Source organism: Theobroma cacao, chromosome 1 (genome assembly GCF_000208745.1).
Source record: "Theobroma cacao cultivar B97-61/B2 chromosome 1, Criollo_cocoa_genome_V2, whole genome shotgun sequence".
In the NCBI taxonomy this organism is placed as follows: domain Eukaryota; kingdom Viridiplantae; phylum Streptophyta; class Magnoliopsida; order Malvales; family Malvaceae; genus Theobroma; species Theobroma cacao.
In genome coordinates this window covers 3576001-3587640 of record NC_030850.1, presented here as the reverse complement: position 1 = coordinate 3587640, position 11640 = coordinate 3576001, and the positions used below count along the sequence as shown (strand labels likewise).

Sequence of the window (11640 nt, the reverse complement as noted above, 5' to 3'; positions counted from 1 at the left end):
ATTAAGCAAAAGAGAAAAACCGAAAGGTGGTCAAAATGAACCAGGAAATTCGGCTCATGATTCGTTGCTCTAAACATTCTCCTTCATTCACAAAATTTTTTACAAAACCATAACCACAAGCAATTCTTACCTTTCTCTCTAAGTCAGACGACCAAGCAAAAAGTTGCAAGATTTTGATGCATCATTTGTCTGTCTTTCTACCCTTTTCATTGCTCTAAAAATTTTCCATCATGTCTGAACCAAATGGAGCTGTTGCTTCACTTATTTTCCTACTCGTTTTCTCCTCCATGTTTTCACCAAAGTTGGTAGTTTTTGGCTCGGCTCTTCACGAACATTCCTTCAAGAGGCCCGATCCTCTTCGACACTTGAAGGACTACCGTGGGGTCTATAACGTTACAGACACGCATTACTGGGCCGTGAGTTCCGGTCTTTCTCTCTTTTCATTTTATTCTGTCGAGGAAAGGAGTGTACAGCATTGATTTTGTTGTTTCTTTTTTTGTTCTTTAATGATGTTTCAGTCTGCAGCATTTACAGGAGTTCATGGATATGCAATGGCGGGAGTTTGGACATTGTGTGGTATATGTTTTGGGATTTTCTTAATTTTCAAGAACATAAGCAGCAGCGAGTCTTCTTCTTCTTCTTCTTCTTTCACTGACCATTTGGATCGTTACTATTTGTTGTTGTTTATGATGTTCCTCCTGTTAACATTGCTCGCCATGTAAGTGCCTCAATCAATCCATCTTGCTTCCATTTTCTTTCTCAATTGCTAATAGGGATGAAATGGGCTGTTGTTTAAGTCAAAGTCCAACAAGAATTTTGTGCAGGTTAAGGATCATGGGCCTCCAATCCCTATACTTGGAGTTAGCTCTAACTCCAAAAGTTCGGATGGAGTTCGGATGGAGGTCTTAGTCCTAGTACTTTTTCTCATGTATAAAAATATTCCTTAATTATAGCCTGGTTTAAAGCGATTGCTTTTAAGTTATGATATACTTTCATGGAAGATTCTTGCTTCTGACACAGACAAGCATATCTGTTTGTAAAATGGAAGCCAATTCAGGGCATAGTTTAGGTCTAATACTATACCAGGGTTCGAAACACTGGCACTGTTTTATTAGGGAAGTTATAGTAACTAGTCTGATAAATTGTCACTTTTTTTGCACGTGATTCAACCCAAAGAGTTGCTGCCAGCTTCGTCATTGCAGCCAACCAGAGATCCCTGCAAAGAATAAAGAAACTGAAGAATACTATTGTAAGTGCTGGAGATGATGTTAGCAAATCCATCCGAAGATTAATTACTGCAATGACAAGAATACAATACCTTCTGCTTCCGTATGATCGAAAGACATCTCAGGAATTGAATGTGACGACACATAGACTCGGAAAGGAATCACGAACCATTCAGAATTTTGTTAGAAGTCATGAACGTCCAATCGATGTGGCTATTCAAACTTCGTAAGCATCCAATTCCTAGGCAATAGCTTGGTCCTACTATGTCTTCATTATGTGCATTTTACAGTCTACATTCTTCTTCTTTTGACCTAGGTACGTAGCACATCTTGTGATTGCCATGGTCAACTTGCTATTGTTGATTGCTGCACTTGGTGAGTTCTCTTTAGTTGACGAATGCTTAATTTGTTATGTTTGGCATATCAGATTTGATTTGTACCACAAATAAAACCTATTCAATCCAGAATTCTGTTTTTGAAAGTCTATTGCTTACTCATTTTCTGGTTCTAAACAATATATTAGTATCTGGTTGATTCTAAAGAGTGCACAACCACAACTAACTTGATTAGACTAATGGATTGCTGCTTTGGCTCAGTTCTGCTTCTGTCGCATTGGCACCCTGGACTTATCTTGTAAGGAAAAATCTGAATTTCTCCTTCACCCTATATTTCATTTAAGATGTAAACTTCTGCCTTATGCTTATTTGCTTCCATCGTGTTCCTCTTCCTGCATTTCAGCATAATATGTTTCTGCTGGATCTTAACAGCTCTGTGCTGGGTTTTGACTGGCTTTGATTTTTCCCTTCACACGTGAGTAAACAATGCGAGATCTTTGCTTTCCCACCCTTTCTTTTCCTTGTGAACCTTGCAAGCTAAGAACCTCGTGCCCGCCATATGCAGGTTTGCTCAAGATTCTTGTTCAGCTTTTGAAGATTACGTACAAGACCCCCAAAACAACATCTTAAGCTCAATATTACCCTGCATGAATTCAACAAATTCAGACGAAATCTTGACTGGAATTGGCTCGACTGTCCATGATTTCATAGGGGAGGTACTGAATTGATCAGTATTTTCATTGCAGAAATGAAAAGCATGATATAGTTTTATATATGATATGCTATATGTGAGTGTATTTCTATATATTTTGTAGTTGAACTTACAAATAACTGAGGTATATTCAAGAATCAAATTGAACGAACAAAATGATGGTTTATTTGGCTTTGGGATGATATGTGACCCCTTTTCCGGAGCACCTAACTACAGCTATGTACCTGAAGTCTGCCCCGAAGATGCCATCCCCATCGGCAGCATACCAGATGTAAGCAAAGATTACTCCTGCCACTAGACACGAAATCTTGAATTCCTTCATAACAATCTTGTTCAGAAGTTGTGACTTCCCTGTTAATACTTTTGATTGAAAACTCGTATGCAGATCCTTTCAAGGTTCACCTGCTACAATGAGAATTCCACTCAAGTATGCTCAAGAAATGGAAAAATCCTTCCCGAGGATACTTACAACGAGGCATCGGCATACAGCCATTCTGTTCAGTACATGCTTAATGTGTTTCCTGATCTGCAGAACTTGGCCGAATGCAGCATGGTAAAGGACGCATTCTCTGACGTTTTCCTGCATCAATGCAGACCGTTTAGGACATCGCTACGATGGCTATGGGCATCGATGCTATCTCTTTCAATTTCCATGATGCTTTTAGAGTTAACTTGGATTGTGAAAGCTTTTCAAGAGAAGGGAAGGTGCTTCTCCAGATGTTCAATCTTCCCGAGACAATCAAACCCTCTTTAGAATAGCAAAACTGTATGGTGGAGGTTATCTCTTGGCTGGCTAGGCTGTATAAATTTATGTCACACAATCAAATTTTAGTACATATTCATGATTGTCCTAAGACATGGTAAAATAATTCAAGCTAAAATTACCTTAGATTAATCATCAGATCAAAATTTTGTTTGATGATAAGATATTCAATGATTCTTTAAATACTTAAATGTTATCAGCCATTTCTAGTGACTTTGAGCCAACAGAATATGGTTGGGCTTTAAAAACTGCTACTATGAGATATCTCTTTAAATTGGAAGAGGCCCATCAAAATAAATAAATGCAAAGCTGTCACAACCTGTGACTTTGTGTATTGATGGAGAGAATAAGAACCTAATCTTTGGTGATAAGCTTGATTAATTAATTAAACAAACAAATTAATGCATCTGAGTGTTCGTGCATTAAAAAAGAAAAAGAGTAGAAATACATGAATTTGCTTTAACTTCTGGTCCAATTTTCCTTGATGACTTTATGTGGAAACAATGTGTTACACATAAAACCAAAGAAAATGTCACTTTAACGTTATTGAAAGCTACCCTAATTAAGGAATTCCTTTTTTGATTTCTCAATGGTAATCCAAACCAATGTTTTGTTTACGGAGTTTTTGCTTTATTTTGCAAATTCCAAAGGACTCGATCACACCTAATTAGGGAATTATTATTTGTTTTTATCCTCACCAAATAATAGAGTAAATTATCGTTTAATAAGGGCTAAAAAGTCAACAAATCAGAGCCACTATATTATCATTTAATTTGTATTAAATGATTTAATGTTGTGTTTTTAACCTTTAAGGGCACAAGATTGTAATTAGAAGCCTTTAATACGTTAATTACTATAATCATAATCCGTCATAGCCAATTTGTATTAAATGATAAGAGTGTTATTCTCTTTTAATTTCAACATGTTAATTAGTACTATTTTTAAATTATTTTTTGCTTTTTTTTTGGGTAAATAGTCAATTTATGAAAATGAAAAATGTAAAATTAATTTCTTGAAAAGTGATGCTTGCCCGCTACCGACCTTCGCAAAGAGGTAATACTAAAGCCAAAGTTGGTGCTAAAATTTGGTCAACTAATCAAAACTACAGATGCCATATCAACTCAAACTCGCTGTCAACCAGTCCATATTCTACTTCGACCTAACTCCCATTATCATATTCTTTTCTTTTTTAACTTTCAGCTTAATTACTCAGATTCCTTTCTTTTGGTTATCAAGGAAAAAAGCACACTAATTAAGTTGTTTGAGGGTATTGAAATTGGAAATGTTATTATGCCTAAATAAATTAGTTAATTAAAAGTATTTTATGTCCTTTTTTTTTAACTAATTTTTCATTTTGATAATATCTTATTATTGTTATTATTGTGTAGTACTGGACTCTGTTTTTTTCCTTTCCTTTCCTTTTCCTCTTCACTATTTTTTAAAGGAAGGTAAACGTTGGTCCTTGACAAGGAAATCTCACAGCTCTAATTCAGCAAGCCTTTTAACAGGAGAAATCTCAATATTTATAAAACAGCAAATGAAATCCAAAAAATAAAAAGCTCATAATAATTGCATATAAAACATTTAATTAATTACCAAATAATGAACAAAATATCATTAGCACAGCAAATGTCTAACATCCGAATGGTGTAGAAACATAGACAAAAGAAAGAGAGGGCCAGAGTTGAGTCCAAGTTCCAAAACTCAGCACAAAGAGATTGCAACAAAAGATAGATAGATCGAATAGATAGAGTGAGAGAAAAAAAAGGAAAAATCTTTGTTCACAAGTCACAGTCATCTTCTTCATTTAAACTTTTTTAGATCTTATTTTAAACAAACCAGATATAAACTACTCAACTTCTCCTTGCTTTGTTCTCTTCTTCTTGTCAAATTTTACTCCTTTTCTCTTTTCCATGTCTCTGGGTCTTTAGTAAGATTGTTGGAAATTGTCTCTAGTTGGGTTTTTTTACCAGACTATGATTTACTTGGTTTTGTCTGTGGAACTTTAAAGAAAGGGTAAAGCAGAGATGCCCATACCTGGGACTGGGAATTTTCATAGAGTTCTGTCAGGTAAGTTTTTTTTTTTTTTCTCTGGGTATTAATAATTTTCTGCTAAGTAATTGTTTTTTGTGTGTTCTGTGGTTCTGCATATGGGTTTAAGCTTTTACAGTATAAAGTTGATTGTAATATGAAAGTTTGATAATTTTTGAGGTGATAACTATGTAAGTAGGCTTGTTTACATTTCAATGAACTTTAATTTGTTTGTCTACTTTTGTTTTCCAGTTTATAATTTCCTTTTTCAGTATAAAAAGGGTGTCTTGAATTTACTGTATGGTGCATGTCGAGAGCATGGTAAATATAGTGCAAATCCTTCTCTTTTTTACGATTAGGAGTTGATAATTGCCTATACTAATCATGAAAAGGGTGCATTTTGACTATGTTCTGGACTTGGTTGCTATTTGTAGTCAATCGAAGTCTAGCCAATCAGTAGTATTTGTGCGCAGTTTGTTGTACTCAAATCTTGATGAAATTAAGAGATAGAATAGATTAGCGTGGTTGTGACTCATATTTGGTCCGATTTTATTGGATCTCCATAGGTTGCATTTTCTTAATTGCAGCATTATCTTGGAGATAAAAAAGGAAGTGAATATGAGGGTGAGGAACAAATACAGGAAACCAACCGCTTTCCCTTGCAATGCAGGGAGCAGATGCTCAATGTCTGCTGTAGTGTGGAGCTTGGTGGGGTTTGTTCTTATGCTTCATCTGTACTCTCTTGTTAGCCACAGAAATCCAGTGGGTGGAGATATCCAATTGCATATGAGTCGTCACCCATTAGTCCGTGAACTTGAACAGGTGGAGGAAGAAAATATTCAGATTCCCCCTCCTAGGGGCAAGCGATCCCCACGTGCTGCTAAACGGAGACCCAAGCGAACGACCACTCTAATTGATGAATTTCTTGATGAGAATTCCCAGCTTCGGCATGTATTCTTTCCAGATATGAAAACTGCTATAGATCCAACAAAGGATGCAAGAAATGATAGCTACTATTACCATCCAGGGAGAATTTGGTTGGATACCGAGGGAAATCCTATTCAAGCTCATGGAGGGGGTATACTCTATGATGAAAGATCCAGTACATACTATTGGTATGGAGAGTACAAAGATGGACCTACCTACCATGCTCATAAAAAGGGAGCAGCACGGGTAAGTTAATCATTTTGAATACATAATCTAATTTCCAACTACAGCTTTGCTAATATGGGACTAGTACTTATGCTTCAATGAGTGGCATACTGTCTTTATCCGTCACTGGAGCTTGTTTCTTTGCTTTACTTGGTATGGTATGACCAAATAGCTGATACTGGTTATTTTTTTGACATTGGACGGATTTGAGAAATGATTTGGGTGGCCTTTTATGACTTCAGTCTTAAGAAAATTAAGGTTTTTCATATATCATCAGGTCTGGAGGAAAAGACTTTAGAGTTTAGGACTTGAACAGGGGAAAAGGTGTAGGCTTATGGCTGCTTAATTTGCCGGCACTGGAGAATCTGTGGCTTGCATTTGTTACAGCACCAAGTCAGCAGGACATAGAGAAACAAGGTGTAGGATTTGTTCTGTGAGGAAAACATAGTGCATTATAGAAGGATTTTAGGGTAATTAGTATTTGAGGACTTAGGGTTTTAAGAGTAGAGAAGGATGAGACAGATCTAGTTGAACAAAATTCTAAACAACAGAGCTGAGAATTATATAATTGACACCCAGAAAATTAGAGAGAGAAAAAGAGAGAGCAAGAAAGAAGAGCCAAATAAAGATGTAGGGATAAAAGCTTGAAAACTAGGATCCTAGGCATCCGTGACTCATTGTTAAAATAATTCATAATTTCACTAGTAAGGACCTCCTAGAATGTGAAGAGTTTATAGTCCTTGGTAATGACTTATACAAAGTCTGTCTTGAAAATACCAACTCCCATATTAGGAACCACATAAATGCAAGTAGTAACATTAGTGTATTTTGGGGTAGTTTTTCACGTTATTGTTCCTTATAATAGACATCCCAAATTTTTTCAATATAAAATGAGTGAAACAAAATCCAAAATACAATAGACTTCAAGCTGAAGACAGTTTCATTGATGCTTTGTCAAATCCTTCTTTAGCCACTTCCTATTCTTTGAAATCCTTATGTTATCTTCAATTCCATGTTATTGATTGTAACATTGATTTTGGTGTAGAGAAGCTTATTGTCAATGCAAAAATGGACTTGTTTAGGAATGGAGAAACTCAATCCCAAGCGCAGTAAAAGATGTGCCTATGCACTGTGAAACTGATCTGGTCTGAGCCAAAATATTTGGTTATATTTAATTTGGCTTATAAGCTTCCTCAGTTGGGTTTGGTTTTAATAGTGGAAAATTCGAGTATCTTGGTTCAGTTACAATGCTAAGGAATAAATTATTCAAACCAAGTTCCAGAACCCCTATCATTGGTATTTGTTCTAATTGATGCCAAACCTTTTTCTTTTACTGAAAGAAACTCACACTTGTGAACTAAAAATGTGAGTTGTGAGCCACTAGAAGCTCTGATCTTTATCAATCTCTTTATAAGTTGCAATGATGCTGAGGATACAAGATCAGCCCCATGGTATAATCTCTGAATTCTTAAGGTTTGACAGTATGAAAAAAGAAGGTTACATAGGTGTAAGAACATGGAATTTTAATGCTTTTATGCTTAATGAAGCGCTTATGACTCATTTTTCTTTATTTGCACCTCTGGTACCTTAGTAGCAATGAAAGTCCTTGATCATGTATGTATATTTGTTTTCATATTACCTATGTCACCACTGAAGTGCAATACCTTTTGATGATGTTATTGAAATATGTACTATTGCCAAAACGTCTTGAGATTATATTTGTGACTGAAACCAAAGAAATTATATGCCATATTATATTCTACCTATCTCCAGGTGGGGAATGAGTCATAACTCATAAGTAGGTGTATGTGATGGTTTTGGTGCAGTGATAAATTTCTATGTGGTGAACTTGAAGTTATTAAAACAGTGAAAGAGAAGCATTTCTTTGTGTCAGAGGTTGTCTTTATTGATGTAGTTTCATTGTCGATTTCTTCTAATTCAAAGAGATATGAATATAGCTTTATCATATCCAGATTAAGCTGACTATTGTGATTGCAAATTGAAAATCCTTTGAGCCACTTCATCTTTCAGTTGTTCAACCCTAGCGACTGAGAAAGGAAGATAAATGCTGCATAATTAGGGCTCATTCCCTGTATAATCTTTTGCCACTCTGGGTTTTACTCATGTGAATGCATAGAGATGACTTTTTGCACCTAAATGTTTTTTATAGTGTATGTAGATGCTTTTCCAAAAAAAGAATGTGGGTAGTTATAGCTGACATGTAAGGCATCATTGCGCCTTCGCAATACTGTCATTTTAAGCACCTATTTCTAGTTTGTAGTCTTGGTTTGGTATTTGATTGCATATGTAACTCTTTTGTTCCAAAAAGTTTTTGTTGAATTGTTTGGTTACCTTGTAATCAGGTTGATGTCATAGGAGTTGGTTGCTATTCTTCCAAGGATTTGTGGACATGGAAAAATGAGGGCATTGTGTTAGCTGCAGAAGAGACAGATGAAACCCATGATCTCCACAAATCCAATGTGTTGGAGCGGCCAAAAGTGATTTACAATGACAATATGGGAAAGTATGTAATGTGGATGCATATTGACGATGCCAACTACACTAAAGCTGCTGTTGGCATTGCTAGTAGTGATTACCCAACAGGTCCTTTTGAATATCTCCGTAGCCAAAGGCCCCATGGATATGAGAGCAGGGACATGACCATCTTCAAAGATGATGATGGTGTAGCATATCTAATTTATTCCTCTGAGGATAATAGTGAACTTCACATAGGACCACTAACTGAAGATTATCTAGATGTGAAGCCTGATATGCGACGGATTCTGGTTGGGCAGCACCGGGAAGCCCCAGCACTGTTCAAATACCAGGGGACATATTACATGATCACATCGGGTTGTACTGGATGGGCACCAAATGAAGCACTGGCTCATGCAGCTGAGTCAATCATGGGCCCATGGGAGACAATGGGAAATCCATGCGTTGGAGGGAACAAAATGTTTCGACTTGCAACATTTTTTGCACAGAGTACATTTGTGATTCCTTTGCCAGGGATTCCAGGTTCTTATATTTTCATGGCAGATCGATGGAATCCAGCTGACCTAAAGGACTCAAGATATGTATGGTTACCTTTAATAGTGGGGGGCCCTGCTGATCGGCCTCTTGAGTTCAATTTTGGATTCCCATTATGGCCAAGGGTGTCAATATACTGGCATCGGAAGTGGAGACTTCCCTTGAGATGGAGACTGTCAAACTGATTGGCTCATTTTTCTTCTTTTCAAATACATGGTTTTTGGTGTATTCTTATGTATATTAAGGCTCTTCACTTATTCTTTCACTGGTTTGCAGCCTTTTCTCTGATTTGCAAAGCCTTTTTTGAGCTCACACACCTCAATAATTTGGTGTACATGTTCAATCTTTTGCACTGCCAGTGAACTTACAAAAGTCTCTCTCTGTAGGTAATGTTAATAGTAGCTTTGAGGATGGTAAATGTTCACAGAGACAATTACTATTTGGTTGAGAATTTTTTTTTCCTTTCCTAAATAATTTGCTCGCAGTTCCTTGTGTCATTTGTTCATTGCCCTCTTTGTTTCCTTTATCATATAATGAAGCTAGAAGTAATTTAGCAATTCTCATTTGATATGTGAGCCATTGCAAAAGTATCTCTTCGCTCCATAAAGGAAGGAAAAGGCCCATATGCTTAGGCCTGACTGAAGTTGTTTCAACTCTTTGCTTGGGGCCACATGGGAATTGCCTCTGAAACAACGGAAATTGGTGTTGAAAACTTGAAAAAACATCCAAAAAAACAAAAAAGAAAAAGGGAGAAGCGGTGGGAGACTTTGATAGCGATACGGGGACCATAATATACAATGACAATGTTGTCCTACAAAATAAAGGTCCCCTACTCTCCAAAGCCCGAGGACCTTCCTCGGCCCCACCACACATCACACAGTGCCAGTTTATCCTGTTGTCCCCATATTTGTCCCAAAAACTTAAATCAAAGTCCCTTTTTGATGAGATAAATAGTAATACTTAGTAAAAAAAGCAGTACAATATTTCTTTAAATGAACTTATACAAATTAGATATTAATTTTGACTAAGTACTAAAGTATGATAATAAATTTTCAGAAATAAGGTAAACTTGAGTAAATTGGCCCGGATATACAGACTTTAGTTTGGTAGTAACATATTTCCTTCCCTCGAGTTAACTATTAAATGTAAAAATAAGGAATAAATAAATTATATGGATTAACCTAGACTAGGCTTGTACAAATTGAGCCTAATTGAAGAAAGAAAATTGTTTGTACAGTTGCATTATATAGTCGTAAGGTTGGCTTTTAGTCTATGGATCGATTAGACAACATCTGAGCAATTGTTCCCTGATTCCCCATAAGTCTACGTCCTAGAATTAAATCATGATTCTTAAAGTTCAACCAATTCTAGTCCAATCGGATACATTCCATTGATTTGATCTGAAATCCAGACTTGTGCCATAAATAATGTTATATAAGTAGTACAATTTATGGCATTTTCATTGAAGCATATCTCTTTTCTTACCGTTTTATACTAATTATTCTTTTAGTCTTTATTTATTTATTGTTTTGTCTATCTTTCTTTTTGAGACATGTCTCAAAATTATATATCTATTTTTAAACACTTAATATTTTTATTTTTTTATATTTCGATTTATTTTTTCATGATCTTTTATTTTTATATTAAAAAAATATATGAAACATCAATTTATAAAAAAAAATTACAATTTTAATATAAAATACATTAAAATCAATGCTTTTATCTTAATCTCGTGCAAATCAAGAAAAAAATTAAAAAAAAAGACGGTAAAAATATAAACACTGTTAACTTTACCAATTACCCTTTTGCAAACAATAACTATGTTAAATTTTTAGTACATATAGGGATTCTGTTAGATTTTTCATTATACAGGAAGATATATATATATAATGTAATTGCATGTGTCTCATGCATTTAGATGCGACCAAATAAATTAGTAAGAATAAATAGACTTCAGCCATTGATTTGGAACATGTTAATTTATCATGTGACTCACAAAGAGCAACTAACACACATCAAACAAAACAAATAGCAAGAACGAAGACTAAGTCTATTCAAATTAAGTTTGTTCAATTCCAATCTTTTTAAATAATATTAATTGCTCTATTCTTTTAAGTAGTTAGATGTATATATATAAAATACCTATACCAAACATCATATTTCTATTATAAATAGATACTTCTTGCCTTTTGTTTTTGTTCTGTGATTTTTTAAGGTTTTACGCCCATAAAAGAAAAAAGTGAAGACCACGTACGGCAACAAAGTATATGATTATTCAATATTTTCCATTTCTTTTTCGAAACAGAAGAAGACCCAGACTGAGAAAAACATAGAGAAGTCCGAAAATAGTTAGAACTAAATATATATATTATAGTAATATGCAAGGGCCAA

The 11640-nt window shown here is 35.2% G+C and overlaps 2 protein-coding genes and 1 long non-coding RNA gene across 7 annotated transcripts; 2 read left to right on the top strand and 1 right to left on the bottom strand.

Annotated features, from left to right (window-relative positions):
* Positions 210-3134, top strand: LOC18611294. 3 transcript variants are annotated; one of them, XM_018116551.1, is made up of 10 exons: positions 210-416; positions 519-718; positions 1177-1249; positions 1352-1452; positions 1543-1601; positions 1823-1859; positions 1965-2036; positions 2127-2277; positions 2377-2544; positions 2659-3134. In XM_018116551.1, the coding sequence occupies exons 1-10, from the start codon at positions 231-233 to the stop codon at positions 3025-3027; spliced, it is 1416 nt and encodes a 471-aa protein (XP_017972040.1). In that variant the 5' UTR covers positions 210-230; the 3' UTR covers positions 3028-3134. The 3 variants fall into 3 exon arrangements, with proteins under 3 accessions (XP_017972040.1, XP_017972036.1, XP_017972042.1); XM_018116547.1 differs by having other exon boundaries at positions 1177-1452; XM_018116553.1 differs by having other exon boundaries at positions 341-416; positions 526-718; positions 1177-1452.
* Positions 1682-2559, bottom strand: LOC108660995. The gene is made up of 2 exons (XR_001926842.1): positions 2498-2559; positions 1682-2204 (listed from the first exon to the last, which is right to left on the bottom strand). It is a non-coding gene; the product is annotated as an uncharacterized LOC108660995 (long non-coding RNA).
* LOC18611293 lies at positions 4656-9746 on the top strand. 3 transcript variants are annotated; one of them, XM_007047477.2, is made up of 3 exons: positions 4656-5106; positions 5738-6240; positions 8583-9746. In XM_007047477.2, exons 1-3 carry the CDS (start codon positions 5064-5066, stop codon positions 9432-9434), a joined length of 1398 nt encoding a protein of 465 aa, XP_007047539.2. In that variant the 5' UTR covers positions 4656-5063; the 3' UTR covers positions 9435-9746. The 3 variants fall into 3 exon arrangements, with proteins under 3 accessions (XP_007047539.2, XP_007047540.2, XP_017969591.1); XM_007047478.2 differs by having other exon boundaries at positions 4668-5106; positions 5655-6240; XM_018114102.1 differs by having other exon boundaries at positions 4668-5106; positions 5634-6240.